The sequence below is a fragment of the Prunus persica genome, chromosome G1 (genome assembly GCF_000346465.2).
Source record: "Prunus persica cultivar Lovell chromosome G1, Prunus_persica_NCBIv2, whole genome shotgun sequence".
In the NCBI taxonomy this organism is placed as follows: domain Eukaryota; kingdom Viridiplantae; phylum Streptophyta; class Magnoliopsida; order Rosales; family Rosaceae; genus Prunus; species Prunus persica.
In genome coordinates, this window is record NC_034009.1 from 42,625,129 (window position 1) to 42,643,370 (window position 18,242).

General features: G+C 36.0%; 2 protein-coding genes and 1 long non-coding RNA gene across 6 annotated transcripts in view; 2 read left to right on the forward strand and 1 right to left on the reverse strand.

Moving 5' to 3' along the window:
- On the forward strand, positions 4,481-5,732 carry LOC18793838 (signal peptidase complex-like protein DTM1). The gene is made up of 2 exons (XM_007226517.2): positions 4,481-4,882; positions 5,426-5,732. Exons 1-2 carry the CDS (start codon positions 4,551-4,553, stop codon positions 5,511-5,513), a joined length of 420 nt encoding a protein of 139 aa, XP_007226579.2. The 5' UTR covers positions 4,481-4,550; the 3' UTR covers positions 5,514-5,732.
- LOC109948491 lies at positions 6,214-9,103 on the reverse strand. Of its 3 annotated transcripts, XR_002271135.1 has the most exons (6): positions 8,931-9,103; positions 8,744-8,808; positions 7,742-7,926; positions 7,181-7,467; positions 6,888-6,985; positions 6,214-6,649 (listed from the first exon to the last, which is right to left on the reverse strand). It is a non-coding gene; the product is annotated as an uncharacterized LOC109948491 (long non-coding RNA). The 3 variants fall into 3 exon arrangements; XR_002271137.1 differs by lacking the exon at positions 7,742-7,926; XR_002271134.1 differs by having other exon boundaries at positions 7,181-7,926.
- The window catches only part of LOC18792926 (RNA-binding protein 38), a 9,642-nt gene continuing 4,807 nt past the window's right edge, over positions 13,408-18,242 (forward strand). The window contains exons 1-5 of one of the 2 annotated variants that reach the window (XM_007226194.2): positions 13,408-14,245; positions 14,338-14,461; positions 14,571-14,694; positions 15,548-15,587; positions 15,685-15,976. In XM_007226194.2, the coding sequence (XP_007226256.2) occupies positions 14,063-14,245; positions 14,338-14,461; positions 14,571-14,694; positions 15,548-15,587; positions 15,685-15,976 (763 nt within the window). In that variant the 5' untranslated portion in view covers positions 13,408-14,062. Of the gene's footprint in view, positions 14,246-14,337; positions 14,462-14,570; positions 14,695-15,547; positions 15,588-15,681; positions 15,977-18,242 lie in introns of both variants that reach the window. The other variant, XM_020560957.1, reaches the window with a different exon arrangement.

Sequence of the window (18,242 nt, forward strand, 5' to 3'; positions counted from 1 at the left end):
CCCATGGGTCATCTACCCATGCAAATTCCAAATGAGATTAAATTCAAATATCTCAAACACAAATTCTTAATTAGTGGGCCACACTTACCCATTAATTTTTAATTTTTCCCATAGGTCATCTACCTATGGAAATCTCCAAATTGTCCCAAAGATACAAATTCTCAATTAGTGGGCCACACTTACCCATTAATTTCTAAAATTTGGAACTACGTCGGTTTGATCCCGTTAAGGGTACGTAGGCAGTCTAACATTCCAATAGACGCAACCGCAATCAAGTATAAATCTCTGGTTTATCTTAACCAGATTTCGCCAAAACACTTTCCCAAGTGCAATTGTCAATGTTTTAGGGAAAATTAATGGGATAATCAAAATTACTCATTATTTTTCTTGGACATTGACAACCAGAAAAGTGGTACAAAACCATTCAATTTTTCATGGGTCATCTACCCATACAAATTTCATTGAGATTAAATTCAAATCTCTCAAATTCAAGTTCTCAATTAGTGGGCTACACTTACCCATTAATTTCCAATATTTCCCATGGGTCATCTACCCATGCAAATTTCATTGAGATTAATTCTAAATCTCTCAAATACAAATTCTTAATTAGTGGGCCACACTTATCCATTAATTTTCAAAATTTTCCCATAGGTCATCTACCTATGGAAATCCCCAAACGCAATTGTCAATGTTTAGGAAAAATTAATGGGATAATTAAAATTACTCATTATTTTTCTTGGACATGGACGACAACGAAAGTGGTACAAAACCATCCAATTTTCCATGGGTCATCTACCCATGAAAACTCTAATGAGATTAAAGCCAAGTCTCTCAAACAGAAATTCTCAATTAGTGGGCCACACTTACCCGTTAACTTCCAAATTCCGAACTACGTTGGTTTGATCCCTTTGAAAGGGTACGTAGGCAATCTAGAGATTCAATCTAGATGCAACCATCCCAAATGCAATCCCATATCGAATCCCTGGTTTATTCAGCTAAATTCACTCAAACACTTCTCAATACAATTCAAATCAAATTTCCCTCGCAATGAGTCATTTCTTCATTGCGATTCTTTGAACTACGAGTGGCTTGATTCCCGCAAGGGATACGTAGGCATCCTGAGGTTGGACTTAGGAGCAGTTGCAAAATCAAACACAAACGTTCTGTTTCTTTATGATGGAATCAAAGGGTGTTCTCTTGAAGCAAGGGATTGTAATTAAGAGACTTGCGTCTCGAATGGGTCGAACCTAAAATAATAAAACCCCGTTATTTAATTAGTGGTGGTGAAATTATATTAGGAGGATCACATTTTCCTTCAACAGTCGCTGTCAAATTCGATGCAAGTAAATGACATGATACAAACATAACATAACTCGGGTCCTACCCCCAATGTCTTCTGAACAGCTTATCAATGCAGGATGCATGTTTGAATTATGTTTTTATGTGTGCCGCTTAAATTAACGGTCAGGAATTGTCCACACACAATTAATTTTAGTAAAATTATATTATTTTGTTTATCTCTCACTGTACATCTCTCTCTCTCTCTCTCTCTCTCTCTCTCTAAAAAGAAGACTAATTGCATAGCCACAATCTACTAATTACAAGATTCCCCAGCCACGCTTGTTTACCTGCGATCAAAGTAGACCTTATTATAGTCGTGCCTTGCCAGGATCATGAGTTCCCATATTTGCTTTGAGTAATGCCAATATGATATATCACATTATAATGTGAAAAAAAATATATTCCATGACACTTTAGTCCCAAATAATGTTCATATAATACAATGCACATAAACATATATAAGATGTGTACGTGTACAAATAAATGTACGTAGATATGCATTACATCACACATATCTGTATGTCGGTATATACACATGCAAATGCATGGAATAAGTAAGAACTAATAATGATCAAAGACAAAGGCAGCAACCACCAAATCTTTCTCAATCTGCGATTTAAACAAAGTGCTGCCAAACAAAGTGTAGAGATTTTCTGGTTTCAAAACAGATTTCTATTTCTTACACTCTTAATAACTTACAGCAGAATTTATATACACATGGAAGGCTTGCTAATCAAGCCTTGTATTAATTACAAAAGGTAGCAGGGGACAGCACAATAGCTTTGTATTAATTACAATAGGTAGCAGGGGCAGCATAGTAGGTATTAGGGGGCAGCTTGTGCAGCTGATGCAATTAATCATATTTTGGCTTCTTTTGGCTTTTCAACTTCTGGAACTTTGCTCCCTTCTCCTAGAGTCAGCAGCAATTAATGCAATCTCAATACTCCCCTTCAAGTTGGTGCAAAAATATCACGCATGCCCAACTTATCAAGTGAGTCATAGAAAACTCTACTTGATATGGCCTTTGTCAGAATATTAGCAAATTGACTTTCTGAGTTTACAAACGGAAACTCAATCATACCATTCTCCAGTTTTTCTTTGATGAAGTGTCTATCCACTTCCACATGTTCGGTATGATCGTGTTGTACCAGATTATGAGCTATTTCGATAGCAGCTTTATTATCACAATATAGATTTGTGGCTTTCAACTATATAAATCTAAGATCTTTTAGTAATCTCCGTAACCAGCCCCTAAACTCAGCTTCAGCACTCGATCTAGCCAGAACTCTTTGCTTCTTACTTCTCCAAGTGACTAAGTTGCCACCCACAAATGTAAAATATCCAGAAATAGAACGTCTACCTGTGATGGACCTTGCCCAATCAGTATCTGTGTATCCTTCTAGATCCATGTGTGTATGTTTGGAGAACGTCAACCATTTTTTAGGGGCAGTCTTCAAGTATCTCAATATCCGTATAACTCAATTCATGTGTGTCTCACTTGGTTGATGCATGAATTGGCTTACCACATTCACAGCATAAGCTATGTCGGGCCACGTGTGGGATAGATAAATCAATCTCCCAACTAATCTTTGATACCTTTCTTTATCAGTTGGAGCTTGGTTTGGATACATCCCAAATTTGTGATTCTGTTCAATAGGTGTGTCAGCTGGCTTGCAATCTAGCATTCTTGTCTCTGTCAATAAATCTAACACATACTTTCTTTGGGATAGAAATATGCCATGTTTTGATCTAGCAACCTCTATGCCAAGAAAATATTGTAACTCACCCAGTTCCTTCATCTCAAATTCACTTGCAAGGAGCTTCTGTAGAGTCTGCATCTCTTCACTGTCATTACCGGTAACCACCATATCATCTACATAGATGATTAGGGCCGTAAGTTTTTTACCACGATGCTTTAAGAACAATGTGTGATATGAGTTACTCTAAGTGTACCCAAAGCGCTTCATGGAATTAGTAAATCTCCCAAACCGGACTCGAGGTGACTGCTTTAGCCCATACATAGATTTTTTCAACTTGCATACGGTATTGGGACCAAATGTCATAGGAATCTCTGGTGGTGGATCCATATATACTTCTTTTTATAAGTCCTCGTGAAGAAAGGCTTTCTTTACATCATACTGCAGTAGTGGCCAGTCAAGATTCGCAGCCAAGAATATGAGAACACATACAGTGTTGATCTTGGCAACATGTGCAAATGTCTCCTGGTAGTCAATTCCATATGTTTGTTTATATCCCTTGGCTACTAATCGAGTTTTGTATGGGTCTATGGATCCATAAGTTTTGTATTTAATGGTGTATATCCATCGAAGGTTAAGCTTGACTTATTATCATAAATTATCTTTCTTTCCTTGTCAAATTAATTAACCAACTGATTTGCTTTCTAAAGTGAGTTTGCAAACAACAAATAATTACTGGGCCCAATCGCCAATCATGTACATCTCCCTTTAACTCCAACCAGACTCACACAAAAGCTCCCCATCAAGCCTGGACAAATCAATGGACACTTGTTGAATTCAGACTGAATAATCTCCTCTTAAGTTTCCCCAACACTTCCTCTTCTGATCAGGCACCATTAGGTTTTCCTACTCCAATCAAAACTTCTTATTATTGTAAATGTAGGATAAGTTTTTTGTTTATGTTTTTACCTTCAATGAAATCGAAATAGTTCACTTTATTTTTATGCTACGTACTACATTGGGTTGAAATCAAATCATCTTTTACAGACCAAACCAAAGTTTTTATTGATTAATTAGAAGGATTTCGGTTGTGAAATCAAAATCGATGCAGTTGGCCCTCAAAAGGTTTCAATCTCATTCTTTTACTTCAGAATTGAATCCCTTTCGAGCCAACCAAATGGGCTTAATCCTTCAAGTTGAAGATATGTAAGACATGCATGCGCTTGAATAGAAACCTCTCAAGCCCATCAAGCTTCTGTGGAGCTTCAACAAGACTCAATTTTTAAGTGTAAAAAAATGAAGAAATGGGCATTACGTGGCATTCCCCATGCAAATAACAGCTAAGCCCCGAATTGAAAGAGAAAGTAAACATACAGTGCATTTATAACAACAGCTGGGTTAGCATTGAAAGCATTTTCTAACTACTTCTGCCCTTAATTTGAAGCAAATCCTTGGACTGAGAGAGAGAGAGAGAGTATTGTGTGGCTGGCTTGGTGGCACCACCACCTATTCATGCCCATTTCCTCCTTCCCCACACTAGTAATCTCTCACCCATCTTCATCCCCCACTTTAACTTTGTCATTTTCATCAAGCCACCCCATGGCAAACGATGCCGTTTTCAGGGCCTCTCTAGTTTGGTTGGCTGCAGTCATAGTGGTAGTTGGAGTATTCACACAGTCTTTCAAGAAGATGATGTTAACGTACGTGGTTGGTGTGCTGGGTATTTCTGGGTTGCTCTTGCCCGATTGGGGTTACTTTGACCGAGACTTTTCGAGGTGGACGTCTCCGGTTTCAGCCGAGGAAAGAGCCTCTGAAGTTGCTCAAAGATCTGGGTTAATTAGAAGGTCAGTTTTATTTTTATTTTTTGGGACATGTGAGATTTACTGGTTTTTCAATTGAATGTTGTGATTTTGTTGTGGAAGAATATTAGTGAACAATTGATTGATGTTTATGTGTTTAGCTTAGGGTCATCATTAAGTGATAAAACATCAACAAACAAAATTAGGGATCGTTATTTGACCCATCGACTTAAGGTCTGTTGGACTAGATCGGCCCAAAATTTCGGCCGGCCTGATCATATTTTACTATATTTCACAGCAATATAGTAATTAACATTTTTTTTGTTCTCACTTCTATACGATAACTTCTTTCTACACGAATACAATCTAAGTATATTTTATGTATGTATGGTACATCACACGTATATATATAGAGGGTTCTTTAAATAAGTTTATGTGAGCGACACTCTTATAGAGTCCACCACATTGTATTTCAATTATCCAAATTGTGTTTGCCTATTTTATTGATCACAAGTGTATTCATGGACTAAATTTAGGTAGTCCGGAGTGTTTGACTTATAACCTAAGAGACAATTCTCCGTTTTGCAGATTTAGAAAAAATCCTATGAGATCGGTTGCTTGTGCCACAGTTTATGGGTTTGCTCTACGGAAGTGGTGGATGTTCATATCAAGCTAATGTCAAGCCAGAGAAGATCAATGGTGTTGGGGTACTTTCTAGTTTATCGGTATGTAAATTATGAATGATGACAGTTGCCATTGCAATATTACTTTGGGTTCCATATATATAAGATTTCCAAATCCAATTTACTTATAAGATATAGCTCCAATTTCCTCTTGGTTTGTAACATGCTTAATTTGGCTTAAATTTGTGTTGAAATTAAGGCATGTTACGAAGACTACATTTTTATACCACATGATGTAGAAAGCGATGTTTATTTTCACAATAGGAAGTAAAACTTGAAAATAAAACAAGAACAAAAAGAAGAAAAAAGACTTTTAATTAGTTGCATGGTGCAACAATTTTTAGTGAGGACTGGGTGAATGAATTGCTTGCAGATATGATTGAGTAGAGAGACAGTGTGAAGAAAGGAAGAAGAGGTGACCTGACAGTAATTATAAGCACAAGAAGCGCAAATGTTATGGTCTAATTTTTCAAGTTGTATTTTAGTTTCTGTAATCATTCATCAATTAATTGTTGTTTACAAAACCAAAATCTAAATATTACAGTTCACATTCCAACCCACAAAATGTGGTATATATATGTTGTTTTTACCATCGGCCACAGATCGTTTCGTTTCTTTTAATTTCTTTTGTCGATGCTACAAGTTGAAGCAGGCATGTGAATGTGGCGAAGGCAAAGTAATTTCAAAGTGAGGTGGGTTCGACAAAAGTAAATTTATTTTAACTTTCGGGGATTAAAGTGTAAAATAAACCGTGATTAAATAAAGATATCACCAAAGTTCCATTCTTCTGGCTTGATAATCTTTGTTCAAAATCTGAAAGACAACAACAAATTGACCAATGGACTAGGATCCAACGCGGGTTATCTGGATTTCCAAGACACGTGTTGATTTTGAACCTGACTTAGATGATACCGGTTTGAGGTTGAATGTGCAGACATCTCCATTTTTGAGCTTGTTGGCTTCATAAAACTTGTACCATCCTTTTCTAGTAGCTATACGATGACTACCCCTGGTTTTGCTTTCCCACTTTACTTATGATCAGCGGCCATGATCTTTCAGACGGGTCTTTGAGAATGATTCTGGATGTGGCCACAATGCCATTTGATCTTGCAAATTTTGCAGGAAAAGTCTGTCATAAAACAACTACCAAATTTAGAGAAAATCAAAAAATGAAAAAAGTTGTAAGGATTGCAACTCAACCCTGAACAAACAGACCAATTTCACAACTCTGCCAAGGGCTTTGCCACCAAAACTCCAGACTCAAGAAGTGTGCTTGAAGTGAACATCATGAAATTTTTTATCTTCAATAATATGCAAATAATAACATGACACACTTCATACAGGCAAAGAGAAGTTAGAAAACTTACCATATAAGCATGAAGAGGATCCCCATGGGTTTTACTCATCGTGGTACTGAACAAAGTCCTTGAGCTTGAGGATGCAGTTCCTTTTAAGGTTCTTTTTCCTGAAAATAGTCCAAGGAACAACCCACATTAGATGCAACCCAACATTCATTATAATTAAGAGGGTGCAATCCTATCAAAAGTAAAAATATTGAGTGTAACCTGATGTAAATCTTGTGGGAAATGAAGGCGAATGAAAATTAATATGCCACTGCCATTCTTGTGTGAAATGCAAGAGAATTTTAAATTTAACGCACCTTTGTAATCATGCTGGTGCTTGTCGCTCTGCAGTTCATACTCTTTCTCACTACCAAGACTCATAGGCAACCACAGTGAACACCATTTTGCCTTTGTGTTCAAATACTACCATTTCTCCAATGTTCAGGCCGTGATGGTTCACAAAAACTTCCCAACCTTCTTCGAAAGAAAGTACTCCATCAACACTCCTGCCAAGTCTCACACACCAAGATCCCAAGCAGCTTTTAATAACTGCTTTATCCAGTTTCTTTTCACTCAGAGAACTACTGAAAGCTACTGGAAGTGACTGTTCATATGTAGAACAAAAATATTGGGTCACAATCCTAATCACAATCCTAATCCCAACTGAAGACAAATTCATAGTTGAACTCAATTATGTATTTTCAATCAAAACATTAAAATCTGTGTCAAACCAACTAGAACAAAATTTATGTAAGCAATAAATTAAGCTGCAAATCAATATACATCAGAAATCAGAAACTGCGTAATCAGCAGTATGCATTATTGATAAGTCAACACGAGAAGACTAGGAACATTTAATGGAACAGCTGCAAATTAACCTTTTCCTCCCACTGATTGATTGAATCAAAAGTCTCATAGATGACAATTTGAGATACCAATCTTTTGAACACTCCCACTGACAAAACTTTTAGTTGGAGATTGTGTGCCAATATGTTCAACATCAATATTGTCTGCATAGCGGAAGTAACTATAGTAGTTTGTTTTGCACTTTTTCGAATACAATCTGCCAAAAAATATGTTTGAAACCAAAAACATAACAACATATTAATAACTGGATGCATCTGTATTCAACTTTCAACTTAAACACCAACTTAATTTCCTAGACCAATATTCATACTTTGTAAAACAAAATCAGTAGCTAAGAAACTAAATAGCCTGCCATCAAAACAAATTATCGAAATTTCGTTGGAAACAAAAGGAGAAGCATAAAAAGAATAATAAGACCATGAGTGTGTAAAATTTCTCTTACATCACTTGTCCCACTTGGGCAAACACTCACTTCTTTGCTACTTCAAAAGAGTACGCCAAAGTACTTATGCTGGTCACATAACTTGTAAACATAATAGCTGGTAAACCATAGATGTAGTTCATAGTAAAAACCATAGATGCACAAAAAACAACCACAAAACTACCAAAGCAAGTTTCCAGCAATGAAGTTTACTTACTTGAAAGTTACTATAATTAATTTATAAGTCCGATTAACACAACTTTACATAGAATCAAACTAGGGACAGTAATCTTTATAAAACAAAAATGTGGAGTCGTTTTATCTCCAATTTATAGTCCAAAGTTGCTCATAAAATATGCCAGCACATACACAATCACATGACCAAGGAAAAAGCAGCAAGATTTAGGGTTTTTTAAAATATTTAATTATTTATTACCCTATTACCAAGACAGAAAAATGAACCTAGATTTGTCAAGAGAAAGCATATGTAAACAACATATGAAGTTGAACAACATAAACCTCAAAAACAACATAAACGTGAAAACCCACATATATATATATTAAACAGAGAGCGAAGAGAAGAGAATCATACAAGTCGTTTGTTGAACCCAGGAACCAAAAACTTGAAAAACACGGAGCATTTCCCAGCCATGAATCCTGATGAGATGAGTGAATAAGAAAAATAAATGTAAAGACAGAGAGGAAAGTTGAAACTATGAATGGACTGACGTTTCTGTGGCTTGTATTCTCACAAAAAAAATTCTTGGGTTTAGCCTTACCAGTATATATAGCCTGAAAGGGCCAATCGCTTCTCTCCAACGCAGCATTGGCTTACAGAGAAGTGATGGACGCTCCATGAATGGCATTGGCCGGAGCTTGTCCTTTGAGTACAGAATGCATGCGGGTCGGAAAAGCCTGAAGCTTTTGCAGCAGCCGTCTGTGCCTGTGACTGTCTCTGTGCTACTAACGCGTCCAGATTGCCAAAATGAGCGTGCTATGCCTTTAATTGACTGATTCTGATTGCCAGCAAAATGGGCCTGCAATGCCTTTAATTGACTGATTGCCAAAATGAGAAAAAGGCCCATTAACTCTTAGCATTTCACCTACAGAAAGTTGGGCTGAATTGCACCCCTTTCGGCTTTTTTATATTATATTTTAATTTTTTATATAAAAAATTTCTTTTATTGATTTAACTTGTGCTTTTTCAGGTGTATTTATACGGGTTTAGGCTTTTGGACAGGTGAGAATTTAATTTAAACCATATAATTCACTCACTCCACACACTATGCCCTCTTTTATATCGTTGATAAAAGAATAATGCTACTCTTACCACATTTTTATATCATATTTTTATATCATTTGATGTGGCAGTTGAGGTAGACAGCCACATCAATTAAAATTATTTAATATTTTTTTTCTTTTATGATTTATTTCAATATTTGTTTTTCTAATTGCCTTAATTAAAATACACTTCATCAATTTAATTGATGTGACATATAATATGAACATGTCACATCATGTGGTATAGAAATGTGGGATAAAAATGTGGTAAGTGTAGCATTACTCTTGATAAAAAAATGCCCTCTTTTATATCAAATGGATCATGACCACTACCTTACATTCCACGAAATTGTGCACTATAAATAGGAGCTAATAAAAAGATATATGTGATATAAATAAGGAAGAAGAACTTACATGTAATGGGATGTTATTATGGCGGTATTCCAAACCTATCACGCATTACTATGTCAAAAAATAACATTATTAATGTTATGTCAGAAACTTAAAACACATGGCAATAGATGATTGACTAGAAATAACCGTAACAGTAATATCTCCTATATAGGTAAGTTTTTCTTAAGGAGAAGGAGGAATTGAATACATAACCTCATTGCTCTGGCATAGCAATATTTATTACTTTTTAGTTATAATACATAAACTTTCTCAAATTTTGTCAATCTCAGTGTTGGCCTTGGACAGAAGCAGTCAATGCGACTTCCTTGGGCACGGTCCAAGAGGGCACAAAATATTTATTTATTTATTTTTATAAAGAATTTCCACTTGGTCTTTTAATAGTTTTTATTTATTTATATATTATGTTGTTCTAATAAAAACGCTTATAATAAATGCTCTTATGAACATATGTACATTTTGTACAACCAGTCTCAAACTGACCCTACGTACACATGCTACTATGTACAAATATGTACATTAACAATTTAACATCTTGTCTGAAGTTTCAAAACCTAGTAGAGCAAAAAGGTGTAAAAATTCATAGGTCATTAGCATTGCATGTTCATATATGATTTAAGAGTAATGCTATAGCCATTGTTCTTTGGTGAACAACTTGCAAATGTTAAGCCTAGGTATACCTAGAAAAGATCCTCTAAAGGGTGAAAGGAAAGAAGAAGAAAAAAGGTCAAAGGCTTAAAGAGTTCAGCTTTTCAATCATGTCATGAACATGAAGGAAAGCCTCACTGGTATTACTGAGAAAAGGGTCTTCTTCTGCTGAGGAAAGAGTGTCATAGAGAAAGAGAAGGGCAAAGCTCTTTTTCTGCAGAAATGTGCAAATTAGGGTTGTGCAAATAAGAGCTGAGGGACTCCACCACAGTGGAGACTGAGAGTGGAGGGCAGCTTTAAATAGCCATTGATTGGTGCAGACAAAGGAGGGTCACCCAAAAATATTATGAGAGAGAGAAGAGAGAGGGGGTAGATAGATGGAAATCCAGCTCATTGTTGTCAAAGAATGATAGGAGCCCACGTGGAGAGGACTGGCAAAGTGCCAGTTCACGGACTTGTACAGTTTTGTATCATAAAAACTATAGAGAGAGAGAGGTGCTCAACTCATAGCTGTCTCCTCCTCGTCCCTAACGCTGGCAACAAGCTAGATTATCAATCCTCCTCTCTGCTGCTCTCTCTGCTCATGGGCCTCACCATCAAAAGTCATTGAGAGTTATATGAATACAATACATACTTAATTAGGGAAATGCATGTTCTCCCGCATATACTACTGACAAGGGAACAGTTGGATTGTAATATGGATAGTTGATGAGGTTGATTCTTTTAAAACATGTGGGTTAGATTCACAATATAACAATATAAATATATTTTTTTTGGTAACATGAAAATAAGTCCGGCGAAATAATATTACACTATATAGTTATGTTCGATAGTAAACATTTTCTTATCAACATGTTATAACATAATATACCTATGTTGTTAGATTAAGATTCTAAACCATTTGATAATGTTTGGTTTTGCTTGAATATGTAGCCATGTTTATGGTTTGGTAACATAAGTATGGCAGTGATAGTATTACCCTACATAGTTATATAAAATCATAAATGTTATCTTAATATAAGGCTTGTCAACACAAACATATATAAGATACTTAAATTATCATACTATATATTATTACGAACAATTGATAAGTTTAGTGTGTACGGCTCATATTACAAATATAGGCAAAATAGTTAACTGTGTGACAATATAAATCTGACAAGAGAACATTACTCGATATATACTCATTCAATTTCAAGTTTTAAAACATGACAAGAAGAACATGTGATCCTTCAAAAGAGACTTTATGGCTCGCATGGTCATTAGCTTGTGGACAAGATAATGGTCTTCCATTAACATATAATAATTCAATTAAGAGCACGAACCCTTTTAGTTAATTAATGATTATTGACCAAGCATTGGGAATGATTCGATACAGATGGTCATATAAAATTAAACAACAATGTACCATGATTTTGATTTTCCTTGGCTGCCGCCCAAAGCTTGCAATGCACATGATTTTTTATCTGAAAGACTGAAACCATTGGTTTATGTAATCCTAACTACTGTTTTCTTTCACTTATTTTTCTTGTTTGGAAGTTGGCTTTGTAAACAGCTTATGATTAGACAGTTAGGAACATGGGGTCATGTGGGAATATTTGATTAGCATTTGGAAGCAGTTGAGTCATAAAAAAAGATTAAATCTTAATCTAATAAATTAAGCTAAAATTAGCTGTTCTTTTGACCATAACCAGCTAATGTAACATGAGGCAGAACAACAAGTGCAGAAATTATAATAATAACATTGGTGATCTTTTGGGCAAACCAATTGTCAATTCACATACCATGAATTGTCGTCCATTGCAGCCACAAATCAAAACACATTAAACAAATTCAAAGAACTAATTAAACCCACTGGTTAGTGCTCAGCAGCATTACAAGAGCAACCAACTTTTCTTTATTTAGTTAAGAGAACTGTTAGAGATACTAAATTTGTTCCTTAACTTTTATTCACCAAATAATACGGCAGGGTTTGATTAATTTAAATCTGTATGTACTTTCAATTTTATTTATAATTAATAAGTAAGATATATTAATATGTATTTGTTGAAGAATATAAAATCTCACATCGAAAACTTGACTAAATAAATTAGAACTTATAATAAGTGGTTCCACTCCTAATAACACCGAAGTTTTTTGTGGTAAAACTCTACACCTACTGAGTTTTGTAAGTGATTAAATTGGGGACAATATCGGTTTTGCTAATAGTGGGCCGCTGATCCGTCTCTTTGAAATTTAACATGGTATCAGAGAAGGGCTCCAACCCAAACCGGTTACATCTTGATTGGATGTGGCCACCGATCTGATTGACCAACCACACCTTGATAGGTGTTGCCATCAACCCAATCGACTCTGACTCAGAATATGACTTATGAATCACACAAATACGGATGATTAATTTCGATGTGAACTTGGTTCCACGTATGACCCATTATTTAGTGAATAAATTTAGTTGTGTTATTGTTATATCTAATTATCCAAAATCAATCACATCCACTGAATCATTTTTCGATAGAAAGGGCAACTCGGTGATGATCGAATGGTCCATCTTACTGGCCTAGTTAGCAGACCCACAATGAGTACAAATGTTGGGGCATCTCTGATACCCACACCTACACACACACTGTATTAATTGTGTAAACAAAACAACTAACTAATTACAGATCATACCATATTATGCTTTTTGGGTCTACATTAATACAACTTTCTTTGGGACAAATAATTAAGATTAAAAACTAAAAAAAAGAACACCAGGGTGGCGAAGATCAAAATATTTTTTATTTGTTACATGTGGTATTACAAATTCATCGAAATTATGATATATTGTGATGAATAATTATCACTCTAAGGTATAATACTAATAAAATAAATATACACAGTGTTATAATATAAGTGATAATATAATATGTGATGGTGTTACGAGGATACAGATAAAACAAGCGAATTAGAGAGAGGATTGGAATGGTGGGATTAAAATTTGATTGGAGGGTGGGAGGGTATATTAATGCAGAGACAGGGAGGACACACTTGAAGTGCATTAGTCACACAGAGCTGTCATTCGCTATTACGAAGCCACCCTCCTCCCCTCTCCTAATTCATAGCCAGCAAATCAGGGTTTGCAGCTGTCGGGTGCTTTATCTCTCTCTCTCTCTCTCTCTCTCTCTCTCTCTCTCTCTCTCTCTCCCTCTCTCCCCCCCTCACTCAATCAACCAAACCAACTCCTCTGTTTCAAACTACTCATCAAATATTTGACAGCAATACCAACAGCAACAGCAACATTTTAAACTAATGCAATAACCCTTTTCAAATTTCTGTGTATTCAATGATTTTCTCTCTGTAAAAAAAAAAGAAAAAAAAAAGAGAGAGATGGAATAATAATTATGGAGATGGAGGAGCATATAGACATGGAGCAAGCAAAGAAGATCAACAACAACAACAACATGAGGTGGAAGAAATTAAGAGGCCTCTGCTTAGCCAATATTTCTTCTCTGTGATCAACAACTGCGTTTGTGTATGAGTTCATGTGGCAAAAACCAAGAAACCAGTTTGTGATTTTGATGATTTAGATGCCATGGCTTATCCACATTACCGATCACAGTTTGGGGACACAACGTTTACGAAAGTGTTTGTTGGAGGGCTCGCTTGGGAGACACCAACTGATGAAATGCGTAGATACTTTCAGCAGTTTGGGGAGATTCTTGAGGCTGTCATTATTGCTGATAAGAACACTGGAAAATCTAAAGGCTATGGATTTGTAAGTCTTTGATATTTTAATCAAAGATCGATGGGTTATTTTTATTTTGTCTTCTGGTTTGGCTTACTCTTGTGTTCTAATTTTATGACTAGGTGACATTTCGTGATTCGGAATCGGCAAGGAGGGCTTGTGCAAATCCAAACCCTGTGATCGATGGAAGAAGAGCAAATTGTAACATTGCTTCGTTAGGACGTCCTCGGCCTTCACCCCCGAGAGGTACATTACATATTTCAACCCGCATTTGAGGTCCTGCATTCGATTCTCCCCTCTCTCTCGTATCGTTGTATAACTTTGCTAAAACTGTGCATTTTCATGGTTTATACAGGAAGAAATCAAGCCTCCGGTCCATACCAGGGAAGTGCACCACAGGCTGCACAATCGTATGGCGGAGCGCCGCCATTGCCACCACCGCTGCCGCCACCAGCCCCTATTATATATCCACCTTACAGGTAAGAAATGTTGCATTATTATTATTTTTATAACAATTAAAGCTTTTTTTTTTTGGAGGGTTAAAGAGAAATGGTCCATGCATATGCAATGAATTAAATAAGTGTCGTTTTTTATGCTACATATAAATAAATATTTCCTCGGTACAGTTGGTATCAACCTGTAAATAGCAAATATAAATCATGTAAATTGACCTTCGTAGAGAAGGTGGGGTGCCATGTTCTCTTGATGTACATATATTATGATACATTGATGGATATATTGACCAAAATCATCTATAAAATACAGCATTAATATTATATTATTAATTGCTGAAAAATGTAATTGTTTTAAGGAAATTATAAAGATTAATGGAGCTACATTTGGTAGATGAAGACGTGAATAGATTACAGTGATATTACTTAAAAAGAAACAAATGGTCAATCTTTGTCTTCATCGGTCAACTCTAGGGTGGTGCTTCCTAAGTCTTTTGTGTTTTCCAACTTTGTTCCCCTTTTTACAAGTTCTACCCTAAAACCAATCACTCATACATCTCATTAAGTCAAAGTTAACTTAATCTCTGTTAATATGATCAGTGCGAAACACTTTAAGAAGCAAATTATTATTATTATTTTGTTATAATAGAAGCGATATTGGATATTGGGGAGGGAGAATCAAATCTTAGACCTCTCGAATACAAGGATAAATATTCTCAATCACTTAAACTATAAGCCCTTTGTCTTCCAGAATGAAATCATAGAAAGAAAAAAACTTCTCACCTATAGAATGAATTTATTTTGTTGGAAATAAATCTTCAGCTATCAAGTTATTTTCTGCCATCGTTACCCGGCAATCTCATTTAATATTGATTTGCAGCTACCCAACGTACACTCCTGCAGATTATGGGTACCATCAAGTTAGTCTCTCTCTCTCTCTCTCTTGCATATACAATAATTGAAACATATGCAACAATTGGTTCACAATATTAATGAATGGTTGATGTATTGCAGCAGGCAATGTACAACCAACAAGTTCAACAGCAGCCCCAGTACTACTCTCATCAAGTTTATGGATCATCACCATCTTCTCCCATGGGCACTCCATATTATTATCATGGCTATTCTTTTCAATCTCCAAGGGCAACGTTTTCTTCACCCCCGGCGCATCGTATGCCTGCTCCTTCCTATCTCTACTATCCTACGCAGATGGAACCCTCCTCCTCCTATCCAAATCCTGCTCCTCCACTCCTACAACAACCCCCCACCTCAAGGCAACATCCTCCCAATTTTACCTCTCCTTCACCTGGTAATTAACTACTTTAATCAATTCATTAATTTCTCTACTTTTTTTTTTATCACTGTTTTATTTTATTTTATTTGGTATTTAGTAGTTATATGTGAAGTATATATAGTTTAAAATTCAATGGAAAATAATTATTAAAACTTTGTAGCTAGGTAGTAGTTCCACATGATATATATATATATATGTGTGTTTTTTTTTGGGGGGGTTCCCTAGGGATTTGTCTAACATGGACCTAGTGGGGCTACAAGGGCAAGGCCAACCCATGTGAGTGAGCTGTCTGCATGGTTTGTGTGATGACCCAAAGGGTCAAATGGGAAGTCATGACAGAGAAGCAGAAGCAGAATTTGTGTAAATTAACAGTGCTGCATGTGGCTTCAACCTCAGCAGTCAAAATCATGCTTCATTCTCGAGAGATATTTGTAGTCAAGTGGTCGTTTGGAGGATTAACACTTGTGTGGAACGGGTAGCTTGGGGCATAGCCATAATTCAATGTTTGAGGGTCATAATCTAAAATTTTATAATTTTTTCTTATTATCTCACGTCATATAGTATACATATACTCACGTCATATAGTATACATATACTAAGGGGAAGAAGAAGAAAAATCGGGAGGACCAAAATAATGCTACGCTCATTTCACGCGAGTTTTTTTTTTTTTTTTTTTGAGGGGGAGAAGGAATGAAAAATAACATTATAAATTTATAAAAAAACACAGTTATAATTGAGTTTCGAGTTATACTGATTAACAGTTTGATTACATAATATGAGGAAAAAAAAATTGCTCTATGTATATGTTGCTTGATTACTTAGGTCTCATATATATATATATATATATATATATTACAAACCATTTTCTATATTCTTTAGCATAAGACAAGTGATTAATATGTTGAGAAAATGGTTGTGGATACTGCTAAAATATGAAAACTATGAGAGAGTATTTGTTTGTGGGAATTTTCTGTGTATTCTTCTCATTGTAGGAGGTCATATTTATAATACAATGAAACCTGAATGGGCAAGTAAATAATAAATTCCTAAATCTATTTACAGTAGGAAATCAGGAATTAAAGTAAATCAATTACAATTATAATAGGAATTCTTGGTGTGTAAGGAAAGTAAGTCAATATCCACAAGTCACGCCAACACTCCCCCTCACGTTGGTGCATAGATGTCGCCAATGCCCAACTGATCCAGTGAATTGTGGAATGCTTTACTGGAAATCGCCTTTGTCAAAATATCCGCCAATTGATCCTCGGATTTCACAAAAGGAAACTGAAACACTTTAGCCTCAAGCTTCTGTTTGATGAAGTGTCGATCTACCTCAACATGTTTAGTACGATCATGCTGAACCGGATTCTGTGCAATGGCTATAGCAGCCTTGTTGTCACAAAAGAGATTCATTGTGGATGTAGGTTTATACCCGAGTTCAATAAGCAACTTTCTTAACCAAAGAAGTTCACAAATCCCTTTAGTCATGCCTCTGAACTCGGCTTCTGCACTGGATAAAGCTACTACATTTTGTTTCTTGCTCCTCCATGTCACCAAATTACCTCCCACGAATGTGAAGTAACCCGATGTGGATTTTCTATCTGTTACATTACCTGCCCAATCTGCATCTGAATAACCATCAATATTTAGATGACCATGCTTTGAGAACATAAGTCCTTTTCCAGGTGCAGACTTCAAATATCTAAGTATCCGAAGAACTGCATTCATGTGGTCTTCACTTGGAGAGTGCATAAATTGACTGACAACGCTCACCGCATAAGCAATGTCTGGTCGAGTATGTGACAAATAGATCAATCTTCCCACTAACCTTTGGTATCTTTCTTTGTTAGTTGGAACTTGATCCGGATATTCTCCAAGATGATGATTCTGAACAATAGGAGTGTCCGCAGGTTTACAATCTAGCATTCCTGTGTCTGTCAACAAGTCTAAGACATATTTCCTTTGAGAGAGAAATATGCCTTGCTGCGATCGAGCCACCTCAATTCCCAAGAAATACTTGAGTCCACCTAGATCCTTCATCTCAAACTCCGTAGCCAGATAGTCTTGTAGCTGTGATATTTCCTGTTTATCATTCCCAGTAATAATCATATCATCAACATAGATTATTAATGCTGTTACCTTCCCTTTTTGATGTTTCAAGAACAGAGTATGATCTGAGTTGCACTGTTTGAAACCATTGTTCTTCATTGCCATGGTGAACCGTCCAAACCATGCACGTGGTGACTTGTTTCAATCCATAACAATGCTTTTCGTAACCTGC